Source organism: Canis aureus, chromosome 1, assembly GCF_053574225.1.
Source record: "Canis aureus isolate CA01 chromosome 1, VMU_Caureus_v.1.0, whole genome shotgun sequence".
NCBI lineage: Eukaryota > Metazoa > Chordata > Mammalia > Carnivora > Canidae > Canis > Canis aureus.
In genome coordinates, this window is record NC_135611.1 from 109,469,092 (window position 1) to 109,490,684 (window position 21,593).

Sequence of the window (21,593 nt, forward strand, 5' to 3'; positions counted from 1 at the left end):
TTTAAACCAATTCCTGTACTTGTGAGAACTGTGTCTGTGGGTGGTAAAAACTGGATTCTTTTTCCAGTTGCTTTCCTTCTTAATCCTGTTTATCCCCTCACTTCTACCCCACCCTGGAGATATATAGGTATTTAGAATGTCCTGTTGGCAGTATTGGTCATGTCTGGAGAGTGCTTTTATTTTTTAAAGTACTGGGGATGGGGGTGATGTGAGGGAAGTGATAACCAGAAGGGATACCCAAGCTCAGAGCAGTGGGGTGGGGAGGATCCATTCTGTGGGCACTCTCGCAGCTGTTAGGAGAGGGCCTTAGGAGGGCTCTGGAACCTGAGACCCTTCCCTTACCCCTTCCCTAGCTGCTCGGTTGCTCCCCGACTCCCAAGCCCAGAGCTATGCAGTTGAGGGTGTGGGTCAGGCCTTGAAACCTGGAGACCAGAGCTTATCACTAGCTCTTCTTTTTGGGGCTTTGGTAAATATGTGCTATCCTCTAGCCCAGTCCAGGCCTGACCGTGGATAGGGCCCAGGAGTCTGGGGGACCACTCCCTGGTTCAGAGCCATGGCCCCGTCTCCACTGCCCACAACCCTCACCCTCAGCTCACAGGACTCATCCGTAGGGCTGCAGCCACGCCTGTGACCTCTGGCCACTGTGCACTGGTGCATTCTGAGGTGAACGCTAGTCCATGTTTCCTCGAGACAAGCAGCCTCTGTGGCCAAGTAAGCTTTGGAAATGCTCTAACACGGGGTTGTACAGGTTTTTTGATGGTAAGACTTACAGGAACTTCCGTTAGAGCATTGAGCACTGTGAAGCCCCAGGATGGAAACTTCCTCACATCATTTGGCCACAGAGCCTTACCACTTTTCTTCTTAGAACTCTAGTCCTCTGGAGCACTTTGAAAAGTCCTGGCCTAGAGTCATCCCAATATCAGTGGCAGGACCTTTAAAATCCAGCGTTGCGGGACCCCAACCCACTGCCCCCATCCCGCTTACATGAAAGCAGGCCACACAGTCCCTTTGAGGGGAGGATAGGGGTGAGACATGAGGCAGTGGCTCCCACATCCTCCCAGGGAAGGCCTTACTTACAGCACTTGGGCTCTCTGTTCCTATCAGCCCTGGCCAGCCGAGAGCCCTCAGATGGTTCCTCTCACACCGCAGGTTCACTTTGGCTTTGGGGTTGGTTTATAGGGAGGATGGTGAGTTGGAAGAAGGTGAACTGGAAGATGATGGGGCGGAGGAGACCCAGGACACCTCTGGAGGGCCCGAGAGGAGCCGGAAGGAGAAGGGGGAAAAGCACCATAGCGACTCGGACGAGGAGAAGTCTCACAGGAGACTGAAGCGAAAGCGGAAGAAAGAGCGGGAGAAGGAGAAGAGGAGATCGAAGAAGAGGAGGAAATCCAAGCACAAAGTAGGTCGGAGAAGGTGTGCTGGGACTGGGCTGCCTGGCACCAGGCCTAGCTCAGAGCCTCAGGGCCCAAGCTTGTCTCATAGACCGGAGGGCACTCTTAATAGTGTTGTTTATTCCTTCCCCAAATTGGATAAAGAGCGTTATTTTTTTCTCTTAAAGAGTCGGTAGTTCATGCTCCATTGTTCATGCTCCATTGCCGCTAAACGCCCCTAGGCGAGGTGCTTCAAGGAGAGCTCAGAGCCCTTCTGGCACATTCTAGTAGTGTCTGTCCCTGAGCCGACTCTGCCAGAGAGAGGCCCGCCTGCAGCACAGTGACTAAGTCCACTTCCCCTGTCCCTGCAGCGCCATGCTTCTTCCAGCGATGACTTCTCGGACTTCTCCGATGACTCAGATTTCAGTCCCAGCGAGAAGGGGCACCGCAAGTACCGGGAGTATAGCCCCCCATACGCGCCTGTGAGTACTTGCTCTTCAGGGGCCCCCATGATGCTGGGAGCGGGGACGGAGGACAGGCATGGATAAATGGTCCGTGTTTGCTGAGCACTTGTCGTGTGCTGGGAACTCTTGCATGGCACTTCATGTGGATTTTTCAGCCTGCAAGATGAGATCCTGTTTTGTTTTTTCCCCATGTTATAGGGTAGGAAACAGACCTGGGAAACCAGCCAGGTTGTAGCCTTGTAGTGCAGGAGTTGAGGTTCGAGCCATTGGCCATGCTCTTAAGACTTCACTCTTCTTCCCATGCCCTGGGCAAGACTCCGTATGTCCCCATCTCCAAGAAAGCTCCTAATTTATCCCTGTCACAGCTGGCTGGCTGCCACTGTTCAGAAACAACCATTTGTGGAGAATTGGCTAGGGAATGAAATGGTTTTACGGGAATAAATGATCTCAAGTGCTGCGAAGTCAGAAGTCAAATGTTCATCCTATCATAACACTGAACTTAGATGTGCATTTAAATTATTTCGTTTGTATGCTGTCCCCCTCACCCCCCAGCAAAACCTGTAAGAAAAATCAACATGGATTTTCAAGGTTAGATAAAAAGTGCTTTTAAAGCTATAGTAGCTGGGCAGCCCGGGTGGCTCAGCGGTGTAGCGCCGCCTTCAGCCCAGGGCCTGATCCTGGAGACCTGGGATCCAGTCCCACATCAGACTCCCTGCATGGAGCCTGCTTCTCCCTCTGCCTGTGTCTCTGCCTCTCTCTTTCTCTGTGTGTGTCTCTCATTAATAAATAAATAAAATTTTAAAAAATATAATAATAAAGCTATAGTAGCTCTAAAAAATACCCCAAGTATCCTGTGACTCCACATCATCCAGCCCAATGGATAATTTATTGTACAATATTACAGTTGATGTTGATCTGCTGGTGGGGATTCAGACTAAACCTGACCTAGGTGGCAGCCCCAGTGGCGCAGCGGTTTAGCGCCACCTGTAGCCCAGGGTGTGATTCTGGAGACCTGGGATCGGGTCTCACATCCGGCTCCTTGCATGGAGCCTGCTGCTCCCTCTGCCTGTGTCTCTGCCTGTGTCTCTCTCTGCATGTCTCTCATGAATAAATAAATAAAAATCTTTAAAAAAGAAAACAACAACAAAAAAAATCTGACCTAGGGGATCCCTGGGTGGCTCAGCAGTTTGGTGCCTGCCTTTGGTCCAGGGCGCGATCCTGGAGTCCCGGGATCGAGTCCCACGTTGGGCTCCCGGCATGGAGCCTGCTTCTCCCTCTGCCTGTGTCTCTGCCTCTCTGTCTGTGTGTCTATCATAAATAAATTAAATTAAATTAAATTAAATTAAATTAAATTAAATTAAATTAAAAAAAAAAAAAAAAAAAACCTGACCTAGGGGGATCCTTGGGTGGCTCAGTGGTTTAGTACCTGTCTTCAGCCCAGGGCATGATCCTGGAGTCCCGGGATCTAGTCGTACATCAGGCTCCCTGTATGGAGCCTGCTTCTTTTTTTTTTTTTTTTTTTTTTAATTTTTTATTTATTTATGATAGTCACAGAGAGAGAGAGAGAGGCAGAGACACAGGCAGAGGGAGAAGCAGGCTCCATGTACCGGGAGCCCGACGTGGGATTCGATCCCGGATCTCCAGGATCGCGCCCTGGGCCAAAGGCAGGCGCTAAACCGCAGCGCCACCCAGGGATCCCAAGTTTTTATTTTTAAATCATCTCTACACCCAGCATAGGGCTTGAACGCATAATCCTGAGATTAAGAGTCGCATGTGCCATGCCACTGACTGAGCCAGCCAGGCGCCCTGCAGGGTTGAGGTGTTTTAAGATCTGCTAATGTAGTCACCTGTGACTATATATCTATGATCTTTTTTTTTAATCAGTTCGTATTTTTTAAAAGTAATAGACTTTTTTAAAGCATTTTAGGTTTTGTTTTTGTTTTTCTAGGTTTTTCTATTTATCATTGAGAAAGAATGCGTGGGGGAAAGGGAGAGAGAGTCCCATGCAGACTCCCTGCTGAGCGTGGAGCCTGATGTAGGGATTGATCCCACAACCCTGAGACCATGACCTGAGCTGAGACTAAGGGTCAGATGCTTAACCGATTGAACCACCCATGTGCCCCAAGAGCAGTTTTAAGTTTATAGAAAATTGAGGGGCAGCCCGGGTGGCTGGGCAGTTTAGTGCTGCCTTTGGCCCAGGGCGTGATCCTGGAAACCCAGGATCGAGTCCCACATCGGGCTCCCTGCATGGAGCCTGCTTCTCCCTCTGCCTCTGTCTCTGCCTCTCTCTGTGTCTCTCTGTGTGTCTCTCATGAATAAATAAATAAAATCTTAAAAAAAAAAGAAAAGAAAATTGAGTAGTTTTTGCTATAACAGTGTATGTAAGTGTGATACTTCTGTTGTAATTGATGAACCATTTTTTTTTTTTTTTAAGATTCTATTTATTTATTTGAGAGGAAGAGAAACCATGAGTTGAGGGGAGAGACTGGCAGAGGGAAGAGCAGACTTCCTCCCGAGAAGGGAGCCAAATGTGGGGTTTGATCCCAGGACCCAGGGATCATGACCGGAGCCAAAGACAGATGCTTAAGAATGAGCCACCCAGGCACCTCCATGAGCCAATCATTTTTAAAGATTTTATTTATTTGTTCATGAAAGACAGAGAGAGGCAGAGACATAGGCAGGGAGAAACAGGCTCTGTGTAGGGATCCTGATATGGAACTCGATCCCATGACTCCAGGATCATGCCCTGAGCAAAAGGCAGGCCCTATGAACCAATCTTGATGTGTTTTTGTGAATTGGAGCCTGTGGTTTACATTAAGCTCTCCACTTTGTGTTTTATGATTCTTTGTCTTTGACTAAAGCTTAATGTTATGCATTCACCATATACTATCATATAAAAGAGTTTCAATTTCCTAAAAATCCCCTATGCTTTACCTCCGCTCTCCTTCCTGAGCCTTTGGAAGCCAGAAGCCTTTTTCTGTCTCTGCATTTTTGCCTTTTCCAGGATGTCAGATAGTTGGATTCCTTACAGTGTATAATTTTTTTCAGACCAGTTTTTTTTTTTTTTTTACATAACAGTATATGTTTGTGGTTTCTTTGTCTTTTCTTAGCCCTATGGCTCATTGGCTCAATTCTTTTAACTGCTGAATAATACTCCATTGTCTGAATGGACCACAGTTTGTTTATCCATTTACCTACTGAAGGCCATTTTGGTGCCTGTGTGTGTGTGTGTGTGTGTGTGTATGTATCTAACTTCATCCAGTATCTCTTGACACTAGCATGCTCTGGAAAGCATCATTCAAAATGATTTTCTAGTTTGGTTGCCAAGTAGGTCATTAATTGAATTCCAAGGCCCCAAGAAAATTTTGACCAAGGAGCACCCCTCTTGGAGGGCCTGGCTGGTTCAGGGTTTGTTTGTTTTAAGATTTTATTTATCAGGGCAGCCCGGGTGGCTCAGCGGTTTAGCATCACCTTCAGTCCAGGTCGTGATCCTGGAGACCCGGGATCAAGTCCCATGTCAGGCTTCCTGCATGAAGCCTGTTTCTCCCTCTGCTTGTGTCTCTGCCTCTTTCTTTCTCTGTGTCTCTCATGAATAAATAAATAAAATCTTAAAAAAAAAAAAAAGATTTTATTTATCAGAGTGGAGAGAGCACAGGAGCATACAAGCAAGCAAGGTGGGGGAGGGGCAGAGGGGGAAGCAGGCTCTCTGCTGAGCAGGGGTCTCAGATCTCAGGGTTAAGTTAGAGTCCCATGTCCAGGCCTAGAGATTACTAAAAAAAAAAAAGAAAAAGAAAAAAAAAAAAAGCCTCTGTTGCCTACTAGGCCTCCTCCCCAAAGGAGATTGCTGCATATCCCTGGGAATTAGCCCCCTTCTCTTCCCTCCCCAGTTCTTCAGGAATCCCGGGGTCTGTGTGTCTCAATTTTCTTTCAAGCCATGGCATTTTCTGAAGCATGGAAACATCTGGGCCCACCGCCTAGCTCTCCCTCACGTTGGAACTAGTCCCCCAAATAGCCAGGGCTGGCATCTCGTCCCCTGGGTGGCAGAGACACCCAGACTGCTGTGTCAGTTTCAGGAGCAGTGGGGCCCTTGGTGATCCGGACTCAGGGCCCTGGGGCCGGCTCACCCCCCTCTCCCTGTCAGTCCCACCAGCAGTATGCCCCTTCGCACACCACATCTCTGCCCAAGAAGGCCTATTCCAAGATGGACAGCAAAGGCTATGGCATGTACGAAGACTATGAGAATGAGCAGTACGGCGAGTATGAGGGTGATGAGGAGGAGGACATGGGCAAGGAGGACTATGACGACTTCACCAAAGAGCTGAACCAGTACCGGCGTGCCAAGGAGGGCAGCAGCCGGGGCCGAGGTGAGGCCCTGCTGCCCCTGCAGGGTGTGGGGTCATGGGGGCAGACCAGGGGCTGGGGCGATACTGTGGAGTGGGACCAACCTGTGGGTCGGGGCTGCGGAGCCTCGCGTGTGGAAGAATTGGGAGTTATGGGAGTTGTTCATTTTGGAGCTCCAGGAGGAGGAGAAGGGCTGGAGCTGTACCTACAGGGCAAGGGACTCCAGGGGCGGTGGAGTGAGCCATCTTGGAAGAGCCTCAGTGCTCAGGCTGAGCTGGGGATGGAGCCAGGCTGGTTGGGAGGTGCAGGGGAGAAGCCCACGTGGCCCAAGGCTGTTTTCTTCATTCACTTCCTGGTCAGCTGCAGGCAAGAGAGAAGGGACAGCTTCCATCTGATCTAGGCCAGGGTCACTGACAGCTGGCTGCCCCAGCTCCCTCCCCCCATCCTCCCAGCTCCCATCACCTGACAAGGTGGGACTGCCACACCTCTGAACCCTAAACCTGTGGCAGTTAGGAGGATGGTGGGGGAGGGTGGAGCACCAGAGACCTGGCCTCTTAGAACCATCTCCTGCCCGCAAAGTTTTGCAACCTACAAGGGGGTAGGGCTCTGGGGATCTTCTAGCTCAGCGGTTCTTGGCCTTGCCAAAGGCACAGCTTATTGTTTGAGTGGCCTTTCATTTAGTCTTTCTTCGGAATTTGTTCTTGGACACCTCCTTGGATGAGCCGTGCTCTTTGGGGGAAATTCTAGACCACGAGACCAATAGAAATTTAATACAAGTCACCGCCTAATTTAGAATTTTCTAGTAGTCATGTTAAAAAAGCAAAAGGGGGGATGCCTGGATGGCTCAGTGGTTGAGCATCTTCTGTCTTTGACTCAGGTTGTGATCCCGAGATCCTGGGATCAAATCCCACATCGGGCTACCTGCATGGAGCCTGCTCCTCCCTCTGTCTATGTCTCTGCCTCTCTCTCTCTGTCTCTCTCATGAATAAATAATTTTTTTTTAATGAGTAAAAGGAAACATTAATTTTAACAGTATATTTTATGTATCTAACACATTCAGAATCTTAATTTTAACACATTATCCAGACAGACAAATGTAGTGTTTTATATTCTCTAACTTTTTTTTTTAATCTGAGTCCTGTAAATCCAGTGGTGGTTCATCCTCCAGCATCTCTTAGTCTGGTCATGTTCCGGGGACTCCATAGCCATGTGTGGCTAGTAGTCCCTGTATTGGACATTTGAGTGCACCTACAGTGGCCAGGTGCCCCTGTGGCAGTATAGCCAGTGAGCATCCAGAATGCTGAGGCCTGAGGACCACTAGGTTTTTTTTTTTTTTTTTTTAATTTATTTATGATAGTCACACAGAGAGAGAGAGGCAGAGACACAGGCAGAGACACAGGCAGAGGGAGAAGCGGGCTCCATGCACCGGGAGCCCGACGTGGGACTCGATCCCGGGTCTCCAGGATCGCGCCCTGGGCCAAAGGCAGGCACCAAACCGCTGCACCATCCAGGGATCCCCTGAGGACCACTAGCGAGGGCATGTAGGGGCGATGGGACAAGCTACCTGGAGCTGCTAAGAAGGCTTGAGGAGGAGGAAGAGGACATGACTGACATCAGGGACAGAAAATGGGCTCACGTCTCTCTTGCTGATGAGATCTCCCACTCGGGGCACTTACCGTCTGAATTACCCTGCAGGCAGCCGAGGCCGTGGCAGAGGCTACCGGGGTCGAGGCAGTCGTGGAGGGTCTCGAGGCCGAGGCATGGGCAGAGGCAGCCGCGGAAGGGGCAGAGGCTCCGTGGGAGACCACCCGGAGGATGAAGAAGACTTCTATGAGGAAGAAATGGAAGTAAGCTCTTCTCCAGCCCCGGAGGAGTGGCGGCAGGGAACATGGGAGGTTGATGGGCACTTTTTGGGAGCTGCCTATACAGACCACAGTGGAAGGGAGGGTGTTGGACAGCAGGGCTGTGTCTCAACATTCATTTCTTATTTTGAAATAGAGGAAACCTTCATGCAGTTCAAAATTGAAAAAGTGCCAAAGCTGTGAAAACATCTCCCTCCCCTTCTACCCCCAGCAACTTCATTCCCATCTCCAAAGACAAGTTTCCTGAGTGTCTCCTAGAAAAAGTTTTAGGCCTAGGGGCACCTGGGTGGCTCAGTTGGTTAAGCATCTGCCTTCAACTCAAGTCATGGTCTTGAGATCCTGGGACCAAGCCCTATTTTGGTCTCCCCGCTCAGCGGGGGAGCCTATTTATCCCTCTCTTCTCTCTCAAATAAATAAAATCCTAAAAAAGAAGTTTTAGGTCTTTACAGTCAGGTGCTTATTTATTCATGCCCCCTGCACACACACACAGCTTCCACATTGATTGCTCTGTCCCCGCCCAAGACCTTTCTATGCCAGTATGCAGTGAGTCTGCTCTTTGTTACAACCACACAGCTGTCCATTGTGTAGGAGGCTCCCTGTTGGATTTGCCCCCGGAATTGGGAGTTGTAGGAGTGAAGAGCTTGAGGGAGAGGATTAGAACCACCCCCCACCTCCCCCTCCCCCTCCCAGTTTTGGCTGTGGTCTGTGAAGAGAGGGCACAGGCAGGTCACCCTGAGTTGTTCACTGGCCCTTCTGAGTCTCATGTTGACCTGCATAAACAAAAAGACAGGGGCAGAAAGTACAGTTAGGGACAGTGTTCATCGTTCCCCACGTGACACTCGCCTTTTCTCCTCTTTTCTGGAATCCCAGTATGGAGAAAGTGAGGAACCAATGGGAGATGAGGATTATGACGAATACTCCAAGGAGCTGAACCAGTACCGCCGGTCCAAGGATGGCCGAGGACGAGGTGGGCAGAGGGCCCTGGAGGTGACGGGTCGGTGGGGCTCCTTTGGGCAGCTGCTGGGTTTGGATCCTGGGGAGAAACAGCAGGTGAATGCCATTTCTCTGCAGGGTTAAGTCGAGGCCGTGGTCGGGGTTCCCGAGGTCGAGGGAAAGGGATGGGCCGGGGTCGTGGTCGAGGTGGCAGCCGAGGAGGGATGAACAAGGGCGGAATGAACGATGACGAAGACTTCTATGACGAGGACATGGGCGTGAGTTGACTCTTCATTTGGATTTGATAGGTTTGGCCAAGGCCTCCTTCCTGGATTTTTTTTTCTCAAATGAGTTGGCCTCTAGCCAATGCTGTCCAGCTTTCATTAGCTGTTCTCTGTGGGGCCGTTGAGCACTAAACATCTCTGGGGGTGGGGGGCTGGGCTGCTGGTGAGACCCTCTGTTTTTGAAACCACATCTCTATAGCACCTGAGTCTATGAGGTGGGGAAGGTTCCAGGTGACTCATCCAGGTAGCCTGGAGAGTTTGACAGAAGACGCGCATATTGCCTTTAGGAGGAGAATGTGTTCTGTATGGTTATGTGGTACTCTTCAGTTGCCAGCAACTCCACGTGCCAGAGCTTTTCCTGTGTGAGCGCCAGCACTCCATACCATGGGGCTAAGACCCCACGTGGCCTTGGTGCTGGTGGTAACGTGCTGGCCACTACTCTTGCTACGTGAAGATTCTTCTGTCGAGGGAATGTTCATCCTCAGTGGCCACCTTCTGTTACAGTCCCTCAGAACCTGTCTGCCAGTCTCCATCACCCCCTCCCCAACCCCTCCTTCTCCTTGCCCTTTATGCTCACACACTGTGTTCCTAATAGGATGGTGGTGGGAGCTACCGGAGGAGTGACCATGACAAGCCCCACCAGCAGTCTGACAAGAAAGGCAAAGTCATCTGCAAATACTTCGTGGAGGGGCGGTGTACATGGGTAAGGGGCCAGTTAAAGTACCTGGGCGTGGGAGCAGGGCAGCAACCTCCCAGAGGATGCTCAGGCTTCTGGGAACGTTCTACAGGCTATGCTAATTGGGGGCCTGGCCTGGTAAGGGTGGGATTGACTGACTACCAAGAAATGCTTGGGAAGACTCTGTTCTCTTGTCTTCTCAGAGAGACTGAGGAGCCAGAGTGTGATAACACATTTGTGGCTTGTTTTTCGGTGTTTTGTTTTTCTTGGTTTGGGGGCCAGAATTTTCAGCCAGTCCAAATGGCCTCAAACGTATTAAGATTGATACCGATATAAAGATGTAATATGTCCTGGTTGAGTTATTGATCTTTAATGATGTCGGAGAGGGAATTATTAAGATTTCCAGATAGAGGAGGAGGTGGAGTGAATCAGGCCAGCCTTGAATTGCACAGCAGCATTCAGTACCAGAAGATAAGCTAATGACCATAGAGTTCTGAGGGCATAACCCTGTATGAGTTCAGCCAGCCACCTTCTTATTCAAATACGATGGCAGTGGACAGATACTGGTGCACATGTGCTCAGGGAATATTGTACCCCAGTATAGGCTTTAGAGAAAAATACATATTTCAGACCAATATATGTGTGTGTGTGTGTGTGTGTGTGTGTGTAAAATATTCCTTATACAATCTCAACTTATGTTCTTTTCAGAAGCTTATAATAAATCCGTAGAAAGATAAGTAGCCATTCATGAGAGTAAGGGGAGATAGCTATCCTGAACGGTTTCTCTATTTTGTTCACTCGGGTGTGTGTTCTGAGTGTGTCTGACTGTGGATGATGTTAAAATTGAGCTCCAATAGTGTAAATGTTCAGACGTCGTCCCTCTGAAGGAGGTTGGTGCCCTGGTCACTGGTACTCTGGGGAGACTCCTTCCGCTTCAGGAATGTCCACCATCTTTGAGCATGTGGCTTTTGTCCTCATGGTTCCATAGTGGCCGCTGAGCCTCTGGGTATCCTCCCGTCTACGGGCTAAGAGGAAAGATGGGTGAAGGGGTGTTTGTTTTGAGTCAGCATTGTCCTCCCTGGGGACTTTGGCCTACATTTCATTGACCAGGACTTCCAGAGAGGCTGGGGAATGTACTTTTTCGGCTGGGGGCACATTCTTCCCAAACAAAACGGAGGTTAGGTTAGGAAGGAAGAAGCATGGGGCTGGATACTGGCCTCCGTGCAGCCAGTCTTGAAAAACAGCATGCAGGTAAGAAGAGGGAGAGGGAGAGAGTGATAAAGGAGCATTGAGGGTGAGGGGCAGTGGAGTGGAGCCTGGTGGAATGGGGACAGGGAAAGGGAGGCAGGGCCCAAGAGAAGAGGGCACAGGTCTTGTCAGAACTTGCAGGTTCCTGGGAAACCATGTCGGTGAGCCCCACCTTTTCCTGTGGGGGACTCATCACTGTGGTCCCTCTGCACTCCAGCGGTGACAGAGTAGTACCTCCCCTTTCAGATGGGCTTCGACAGGACTTCCCGTTCCCTCCCACCCCCCCACCCACCTTACCCTTTCCTTGCTTTCCTTCCAGGGAGACCACTGCAATTTTAGCCACGACATCGAGCTACCAAAGAAGCGAGAACTGTGCAAGTTTTACATCACTGGGTTCTGTGCCAGAGCCGAGAACTGCCCCTACATGCACGATATCCTTTGGTGCTCACTCTGATGGGATGAAATGCTCACCACTTCTTCCTTCCTCACTGCCCATAGCAGCCGACCTGCACTGCACACACTTTTTGTTCTCTGGGCCAGCGCTGTGACATGCGTTCAGTGTGTCTTGGTCTCATTGAACCGTCTTGTGGCGGAGTGGTGTCCTGCAGATGGGGGAGCGGATGCACATGTGCTCTGGTTTCTTTATACATAATCTCGAGACTGGCCATACCCTTGTCTGTTAACCTTCCTGAGATTTTTCCAGTGGGCTGTGTGACCTTGGGCAAATCATTAACCTTTATTATTCCTGTTGAGTGGGGATCCAGAGACAAAGGCCCCAAAGCCGGTGTAGTGGGGCGGGAAGCCCTCCAGAGCAGGAGTCTCAGGAACCGGGGTCTCATCTGTGGGTCTGCTGCCAACAGCGAGCGAGTCAGTTAACACCTCCCTGGGCCTCTGTTTCTTCATCTCCAAAACGCAAGGGGTTGGATTCTGCCCTCTGGTGGGTTCCAGGAGGGCTGATGCTTTTCCTTAACGTGCCCTGAACGTGATTTTCCATGTAAATTGTACCATACAACCGGGAACTGCATTAATGGTGATGACTGCATGTTCTCCCATGACCCCCTGACTGAGGAGACAAGAGAGCTCTTGGATAAGGTAATATTTGTGGGGAATTTGGGACTATAGCTGCCTCCAGGGGAGCCAGGGGCACACCTTCCATTGACCTGGCACAGCCTCCCGTCCCCTGGCTTCTTTGGGGGACCAGAATTCCCACCTGCTTTGATCAGGAGCTGGGCCATTTTAGGGATGGAGTGGGGCTGCATTTTTTTCTGGGGGGAGAATTGAGGTCCTCATGCCTGTATCTTGTCTAGGGCCAGGGCATGTTCACTGGGGGACTGCTTAAGTAAAAGGAATGTCGTCTGTAGAGATATTTTGTGTTGTTAGCTATCTTTGAGAGAGCCCATGATAGCAAGGAGGAGAAAAGAGATTTGGATGGGTTGTAGTTTGATGGAAATGTCAGACATTTCCTCCCAAGACTTAGGGATTATATTACACAGGAGACAGAGTAATTGGAGGTTTTCGGGAGGGAGCGACCTCTCTGGTACATTGTGAGGCCTTTTCCCCCAGTCAGGTGATGTTCAAAACTCATCCTGGTATCTGTTCTCCATGAGGAGTTGTGAGGACTCTGGGGGCCTCAGGTTCCTGTCCTTGGTTTCCTAACACATGCAAGGGAACTGTGAGAGAGAACACTAGTCGGGTCCTTTCAGATGAAGGCTTTCTACTTTCTGGTGCACAGAAGGTTTGAAGGAATTGGCTGGTTTTTTGAGAATGCAAAGGACTGATTGTATAAGTAGTATGTGAGGGAGTTTCACGAGTCCATCAGTGACTGCCCTGTTTGGTGCTGGGGCTGCCCAAGGAGTCAAGGGGAAGCCCTGCACAAGCAGAGCAAGAGAACACCTCCTGCTCAGGGGTAGGGCAGTGGGAAAAATTCTCCTCATACCAGGCCCTCTGGGGAACTTAGCACCTTAGGAATAGGGTTTTATAACTGATAGATTTCTAGAGTCTGGGATGACCTGACAGGGTAAGGAGTGGGGAAAGTATTTGTTTCCTTTCTCACATGGAGAGTTGAACAATAGCTGGCTGAGGCCTGCCCCCTGCTGGAAGTTCAGACTTGGTGCTCTAAACCATTGCTTTTCAAGTAGGAACACAGCCAAGCCATGTATGTAATTAAAATTTTTTTAGTAGCTATGTAAAAGTAGAAAGAAACCGATGAGGGACACCCAGTGGCTCAGCGGTTGAGCGTCTGCCTTCAGCTCAGGGTGTGATCCTGGAATCCCAGGATCGAGTCCCACATTGGGCTCCCTGCAGGGAGCTTGCTTCTCCCTCTGCCTATGTCTCTGCCTTTCTCTGTCTCTCTTGAATAAATAAATAAAATCAGAAAGAGAGAGAGAGAGAGAGAGAGAGAGAGAAGAAAGAAAGAAAGAAAGAAAGAAAGAAAGAGAAAGAAAGAAACCAACCGATGAAATTAAGGTTAAACAACATATCTTATTTAATCTAGTATGTCTGTGTTCAAAGTATTATTTCAGCAAGTAACAAGAATTTAATAAGACGTTTTTATTGTTGTTGTTAGCACTACCATGTCTTTGGAATCTGGTGCTTATTTTCTACTTAGAGCCCATGTCAGTTTGGACCTACATTTTGAGCCTCAGTAGCCACACGTGGCTATTGACCACCACCTTGGGCAGCCCAGCTCTAGACGCTCTTGTAAAAACCCAAAGCAAACCAAGATGGCACATTTCACCTTCCAGTTACAAATGTTTTTTTTGTTTGTTTGTTTGTTTGTTTTTGTTTTTTGTTTTTTTGTTGTTTGTTTTTTTAATTTATGATAGTCACAGAGAGAGGCAGAGACACAGGATCAGATTATGCCTCTCTCTGTGTCTCTCATGAATAAATAAATAAAATCTTTTAAACAAGACAAAACTTAAAAAAAATAAAATAAAACAAGACAAAACAAACAGATTCATATGTTAGCAATATTTTGCCCCATTTGCCTTGTCACTCACTCCCATTTTATTTTATATGTCTGTGGGCATTTCTTTTTTCCTTGAACCATTTGATAGTAAGTTGCACACATTTTGGTTCACTCTTTATTTATTTAGATTTTATTTATTTGACACAGAACGAAAGCAGGGCGAGGGGCAAAGGGAGAGGGAGAAGCAGAGTCCCCACTGAGCAGGGAGCCCAATGTGGGGCTTGATCCCAGGACCCTGAGATAATGACCTGAGCCAAAGGCAGAAGCTTAACCAACTGAGCCACCTAGGCACCCTTGGTTCTTTACCCTTAAATTCTTTTTTACAATTCACTTTTTTATAGTCAATTTTGTCAAGGTGTGGTTTGGATCCAGCAAAATTCTTCCTGTTTAGTGTGAAGTTCTGTGAGTTGTGGCAAACACAGTGACATAGCCACTCCTACATCCAGATAGAGGAAATTCACTCCTCTATCACCCCCAAAACTGTGCTCTTATACCGTCACTGCCTCCCCATTCTCCAGCTCTGGCAACCACCCAGTTTTTGTCCCTATAGTTTGCATATTTTAGAATGTTCTGGGCGGCCTGGGTGGCTCAGCGGTTTAGCGCCGCCTTCAGCCCAGGGCGTGATCCCGGAGACCCCGGATTGAGTCCCACGTCAGGCTCCCTGCATGGACCCTGCTTCTCCCTCTGCCTGTGTCTCTGCCTCTTTCTCTCTCTCTCTCTCTCTCTCTCTGTGTGTGTCTCATGAATGAATAAAATCTTTAAAAAAAAAAAAAATGTTCTGTGAGTAGGTTTATACAGTATATAGCTTTTTTTTTTTTTTTTTTTTTTGTTATTTATTTATGATAGTCACACAGAGAGAGAGAGAGAGGCAGAGACATAGGCAGAGGGAGAAGCAGGCTCCATGCACCGGGAGCCCGACGTGGGATGCGATCCCGGGTCTCCAGGATCGCTCCCTGGGCCGAAGGCAGGCGCCAAACCGCTGCGCCACCCAGGGATCCCCAGTATATAGCTTTTAAACACACCTGTGTGTGTGTGCGTAATCTGAATCTGATTTTTTTCCACTTACCGTAATGCTTTTGGAATTCACATTTTGAGAATAATTCATGGCTGTTTGTTGCTGAGTATTAAGTGCTCTGTTGTATGGATGGTCTAAGTTTGTCTAGTTACCAACTGAAGATTTGGATTATTTCCAGTTTAGGGCAGAAACTTAGGATAAAAGCCAACTGATACAAGCAGATTTCTTTGGCCTGATGAATCTTGGCTCACGTGCTTTTGCGTGTCTGCAGGCATGACTGTCCTTTTCCGCTGAGAGGTTTGACTTTTGGGAACTTTTTGGCATCAGTCAAGATCCATCCTGTTAAAGGAGGGCCCTGGCTATGTCCTCTGATATGAGGATCTTGGGAGCGCTTGTCTTTATGGGTCCAGAGGCCTGGGAAGGAATGCACAGGAAGTCTCAAATAGGCATGCCCCTCAGTGTCTCTGAGCAAGGGCTGCAGTTTGGGTTTAGCTTTTCTGGTGGAAATGTTGTTTTATTTTACTTTATTTGGCAGGTAGGGGGGCATAGTTTTTTTGTGTTTTTTTTTTTTTTAATTTTTATTTATTATTTATGATAGTCACACAGAGAGAGAGAGAGAGAGGCAGAGACACAGGCAGAGGGAGAAGCAGGCTCTATGCACCGGGAGCCCGACGTGGGACTCGATCCCGGGTCTCCAGGATCGGCCCTGGGCCAAAGGCAGGCGCCAAACCGCTGCGCCACCCAGGGATCCCCTGTGGTTTTTTTTTTTAAGATTTTATTTATTTATTCATGAGAAAGAGAGGCAGAGACACAGGCAAAGGGAGAAGCAGGCTCCATGCAGGGAGCCCAATGTGGGACTCGATCCCTTGTCTCCAGGATCAGGCCCTGGGCTGAAGGCATGTTAAACTGCTGAGCCACTGGGGCTGCCCCTGGGGGCATGGTTTTAATGTGTTTTACATGTCACTGCCTTGGCCTCAAATGCGAGTCAGCCTCTGCTTTTGCAGCAACACAGGTGGCCCAGGGTAGGAGATAGTAAGGGAAAGAGAGAGGAGTACAGGATTCTGGTCTGGGTGGGTCCTGAGCTTGGGGTCTGAGGGAGGGGCAAGGAAGTGAAATCCTGGACTGGGGAGTGTCCTCCAGCTGGACAGTAGGCTGTGATGTGAGAATCTTGCTGCAAGGGGGTGGGAGATGAAGCCCCAGTTGCTGAGAAGCTGAAGTCCTGTGTGTGGGCTCTTAAGAGCTTGAGGGGAGGCCCACTCACCGGGGAGCAGCAGCACTGCTTAACCACTGGGTGAGAGCTCCAGTTCTTTCTATTAATCGTGAATTAAGTGCCCAGTGTGTGCTGAGCGCTGTGCTGGGGGGGCAAACAGTAGCAAAGAAGTCATAGTATCCTTACCATCCAGAGCTTTTGAGTCTAATGGAGAAAGAGATGTTGGCCAGGTATTTCCATCTGTTAGGTGGTACTGAGAAAAGCATCCTGTTTACGGCAGGCAAATCTGGTCTCTGAAGGCTATCAGAAGCAGGTGTCAGGAGGCCACCTGAAGAAAGAGCCACCCTAGGGTAGAAAAGGCAGCATTGCAAGGAGGGATTGAGTGGGGCATTCTGGCTGTGAGCTTGGGAGGCGAAGGGAGCGTGGCCCTTTCAGTGGCCAGAGCCTGCCGCCCCCTCCACAGCAGGGGAGGAGGTTGTGGCCAACGTTGTTCCTGTTTAATGAGGTATAACCTTGTTAGGTTTTGCCTTCTACCTGAGGGCATCAAGTTGCCATTGACAGAAGGATCTAGTGGTGCAGAGGTGTGGCCATCTTTTTGATTGATGTTTGCTCTCTCAGCGTGCAGAGAATGGTGGGAGGGAGAGGGAAACTAGAGACTAGGTGGGAGGCTGGGGTGCAGAGTCCCAGCCAGAGGCTATAAGGGGTCCAAGACAGAGGGTGAGGGTGTGGAGGGCAGAGGTAAGCCACTCAGGTGGGAGGTCCAGGCAGTAGCTTGGGAACTGTGGGAGTGGGACCCTGATCCTGGTTTGAGGTTTAGGAAATAGAGGGTCCATCATTCACAAGAACCTAGCTTGTGGGTCATCTCCTGGTGGAGGAGGAGAAGCCAGGTGGAATGAAGTGTGATGGGGTCAAACTCATACCTGCAGCTCTGTACATAGATGGGTCTGGGAGCCTCTGCTCAGAGCGGGCAGGGCAGTAACTGAAGGTATGACAGTGGACGGGGCTTCGGGGAGGCGGAGGCAGGGTGCTGTGCAGGGGAGACCCTCAGGGGAACACCAAATAGCCTAGCCAGGCTAGCCAAAGCCTTGATTCTTTGTGCCCCCCAGGTGCCCCCCACCCTCTCACCTTTTCCATCCTCTGCTGTCCTGATGTTAAGCAACCACTGTTCTCAGGAGTCTGGGGAAGGCAGGAGGGGAGATACATGTGTTTTCCTTGCTTATTGATCCAGTGCATGTGCTACAGTGCCTAACTTCTGCTGGGCACTGTCCCGGGTTGTGGGGATGCAGTAACAAGATGAAGTCAGTCATCGGGCAGATCCTGATAGAGCACTAGGATCGAGGTACTGGAGGGAACGTATAGGGAGCCCAGAGGCTCCCTGACAGGTTGACATTCAGAGGCTTGGTGAGAGGAGGTGACACCTTGCCAGCCCCTAGGGTGAGTGACAGGAAGTAAAGAGTAAGAGAGGCATGTGCTAAGCATCTGCAGCAGCTGCACACACATAGTTGAGCCAGAAGAGGCCAAGGGGCCCGCTCACTGGGCAGGAAGTGAGCAGTGTGTGGAGGCAGTGAAGCACATGGAGTCTACCCCTGCCTGGCTCACCACTGAGAGCAGTGCTGAAAGACACTGCTGGTTCTGGGCAGTGTGTCCTGAGTTACCCTAGGCAGGTGTTAAAAGTGTGGTTCCAGTTCAGTAGGTCCCTCTGCATTGCTGGTTCACACTCAGATCACACCTTGGGGCAGTAGGGCTCTAAGAGACACATGTTTTCTATTGATCGATTGTCTTAAGTATTCTGGCTCCCTTGGAGCCAGATTCCTCCTGGGCCCTGCTGTCCCTGTGTGTAGACTATTCTGTGACAGCAAGGAGAGAGAAAAGCCGAGAAGGACCTGACACCCACCTGAAGGCCCTGCTCCCACCACCCACACTCCCACCTGCCCTGGGTGGAGGAGCAGGGCTGGTTGTCTTGGGTTATGCTGAGGGTGAAGTGCTGGAGGCGGAACATCTCTGAGCCCCATGTTAGGGTGCACTAAGGCATCTGTGCTGAGGTCCCTAAGATGACCCAAGCACAGGTTCGATGACTTAATGAGGGGGGCTCCCAGGACCAAGTATACAGCCACAGTGGGGAAAGGCTGGAGAAACCAGGCACCATCTTAATAGAGTCCTTGCTGCATGCAGTCATGAGGGCCGTGCTTAACTCCTCAGGTTATGGCAGCACTTGTGGAATGTTCTTGAATGCAGATGCGTGATGGAGGTTTGGTCAGTGCCCAGGGTGTGTTTCTGTGTTTCAGAAAGCACATTGTATAAACAGTTGAGAGACAGCACCTGTTACTAGTCAGGGAATACTTGGGGGGACTTCCTGCCCTGAAATCCAGCTTCCCAGACACCAGCCACAGACCAAGGTTGCAAGCAGTCCTAAGAAAAGCAGTCAAAACTGCTGTGTTTTCTCTGCATTGGATCGTGATTGGTGAGACATTCTGCTCCAGGAGTTCCATCTACCCTGTCTCGTGCTCTGTGCTAGGCCCCAGGCACAAAATAGTCCTGCCCTTGTACAGTTGACAGCTGTTGTGTGAGCCAGGAGTAAACTGGAACACAGCTACGCATAAAATCCTACAGAGCTGGTGCACTACTTCGAAGGGTGCTGATAGAATCCCAGCAGTGAACATAGAAGACCAGGACAGTCACTCTAAGGTGATCTAGAGTTAGAGACCCCAATATTGGAGCTGCATGAAGGAAGTGAAGCCACAGAGGTGTGGCACTGTCCTCTCCAGACACCTAGCCCTGCGGTCAGGCTCTGTGGGTCATGGTAAGGATTTGGAGTCTGACTATAAGAGTATAGTGAGAAACCCCTTAAAATCCAAAGAGGACACTGGCTTATTAGCCATCAAGTAGGTAACTCACTACAGCACGGATAAACCTGGCAAGCATGCCACGTGAAAGAAGCCAATCACAGAAGACCACACAGTGTATGATTCTGTTTATACGACCTGTCTGGAATAAGCAGATTGTAGAGTGGCAAGCAGAGTAGTGATTGCCAGGGCCTGGAGGAGGGGGAAGGGGAATGACTACTAATAGGTGTGGGGCCTTCTTTTGGGGTGATGGGAAAAGAAAGTTCTGGAACCAGGTAGAGGTGGTAGTTGTACAACCTCATGACTGCTTAATGCTGTTGAATTATGCAATTCCAAAGGAGGAAAACCAGTACCTTTTAGGTTTTGTATGTTTTGCTGCAAACAGGACTGGCTCCCCCTGCCAGCTGGTCACAGAGCCAATGCGACAGTGGTGGGGGATGATGATTTTTGTGCTGAAGAGGCTTTGTGCTCCTTGGCTTTATGTTGGGGAGGGCTGCAGGTCCTTGTGTTTTTGGGTTTTCCTCAGAAAATTTGGCTCCCCACCAGGAAGGCGCATTCCTTGCCCCCTCCTGGTCCTATCTCTCCCTTTGTTCTCACCTACAGATGTTGGCTGACGACGCGGAAGCGGGCGCAGAGGATGAGAAAGAAGTGGAGGAACTGAAGAAGCAGGGCATCAACCCCCTGCCCAAACCACCCCCGGGTGTGGGCCTCCTGCCCACCCCTCCTCGGCCCCCTGGCCCCCCGGCTCCGACCTCTCCCAATGGCAGGCCCATGCAGGGCGGACCCCCACCCCCACCCCCCCCTCCGCCCCCACCCCCTGGGCCCCCCCAGATGCCTATGCCAGTGCATGAGCCACTGTCCCCGCAGCAGCTGCAGCAGCAGCAGGACATGTACAACAAGAAGATCCCCTCCTTGTTTGAGATCGTAGTACGGCCCACAGGCCAGCTGGCAGAGAAGCTGGGCGTGAGGTGAGTGCCTTGGGCCCCCAGAGTCAGGCTGGTGGGCCAGTTCTGGCCTCAGCCAGGCTCCTCTGTGCCGGGGACCTGTCACTGTGAGCCTGGTCTGAGCCCTTGGTGACCAACCACGTGGACACCTCCATGTCTCCTCAGGGGGGTGGCTAACCACTCTTGCTCTGCAGCTCCCTCACGGTTACCCTCTCTTCCTCCTAGGTTCCCTGGACCTGGAGGACCACCAGGGCCAATGGGCCCTGGGCCCAACATGGGCCCCCCGGGGCCAATGGGGGGCCCAATGCATCCCGACATGCATCCTGACATGCATCCTGACATGCACCCCGACATGCACCCTGACATGCACCCCGACATGCCGATGGGCCCTGGCATGAACCCTGGCCCACCCATGGGACCTGGTGGCCCCCCAATGATGCCCTATGGTCCTGGAGACTCCCCACATTCTGGAATGATGCCCCCCATCCCACCATCCCAGAACTTCTATGAAAACTTTTACCAGCAGCAGGAGGGCATGGAGATGGAGCCGGGACTCATTGGGGACGCAGGTATGCAGAGCTGGGTGGGGGCTGGGGTGCCACTGCAGTTTCTGGGGAACATAGTCAGGAAGACTTGGGTTTTCTCCTCGGCCCGAGTCTTTCAGAGCATGAATCCAACTCCATCTCTGTCCCGTGAGTGGTTGCACGTTTTCAGTGATGAGGCATTCGCTACCCGTTGAGGTTGAAAGGAGTCTTGTGATACTATCAGTGTAATTTATTTAATGCTTTACAAATTTTGCTGGCTGTGCCTGGAATCGGGACCATGAGAAGTCAGAAGAGCAGATATAGAATGGTTGTGGGCTCTGAGGTGGAGGCTTCCTCTCCAAAGCGGCCTCTTTCCAGATGGTTCTCAGCTTGGAGTTGAGGGTGTCAGCCTTCCGCCTCTGCTTGTTCTGTCCCCATGACTGACCTTCTTCCTTCCTTCCTCTCCTTCCTTCCTTATTCAAACAAGAATGTGTATTGGTAACAATTTAAATGTCTGCCAGTCAGGGTGGTCGGCCGACTGTGCCATGGCCTTTGGGAAGGATAGGGTGAGTCTGCTACTGCCAGCTCCCGGGCTTGGTGCCAGGCCCAGGGTCAGAGCCAACAGGGCAGCCATGGTCCTTGCCTTAGCCACATTGTGGTTGAGGGAAACAGGAAAAGCGTAAGCGTGGAAGCTCATCTCAGCATCGATCATTTCTCGAGAAAGTCAAACAGTGCTTATGGCAGAGGCAGGTCAAGAGCGTCGGTACCATGTGGGGACAATCAACAGAGGCCTCTCTGAGAAGTGAATGTTGGAGCGTGAAGGGGAGGAAGCCAAGGTGCAGAGATCCCAGGCCACTCAACTCGGGTGAGAAAAGCAGAGGCAGCCATGTAGCTTGGAAAGGGTAAGACAG

The 21,593-nt window shown here is 50.4% G+C and overlaps 1 protein-coding gene across 8 annotated transcripts in view; it reads left to right on the forward strand.

The window, feature by feature from the left end:
* ZC3H4 (zinc finger CCCH-type containing 4) overlaps positions 1–21,593 on the forward strand; it is a 47,006-nt gene that overhangs the window by 17,905 nt on the left and 7,508 nt on the right. For all 8 annotated transcript variants that reach the window (XM_077847400.1, XM_077847411.1, XM_077847431.1 and 5 more), the window contains 11 exons: positions 1,180–1,399; positions 1,742–1,852; positions 5,976–6,198; positions 7,871–8,022; positions 8,908–9,004; positions 9,109–9,248; positions 9,850–9,957; positions 11,498–11,609; positions 12,161–12,270; positions 19,818–20,182; positions 20,384–20,727. In XM_077847400.1, the coding sequence (XP_077703526.1) occupies positions 1,180–1,399; positions 1,742–1,852; positions 5,976–6,198; positions 7,871–8,022; positions 8,908–9,004; positions 9,109–9,248; positions 9,850–9,957; positions 11,498–11,609; positions 12,161–12,270; positions 19,818–20,182; positions 20,384–20,727 (1,982 nt within the window). The remainder of the gene's footprint in view (positions 1–1,179; positions 1,400–1,741; positions 1,853–5,975; positions 6,199–7,870; positions 8,023–8,907; positions 9,005–9,108; positions 9,249–9,849; positions 9,958–11,497; positions 11,610–12,160; positions 12,271–19,817; positions 20,183–20,383; positions 20,728–21,593) is intronic.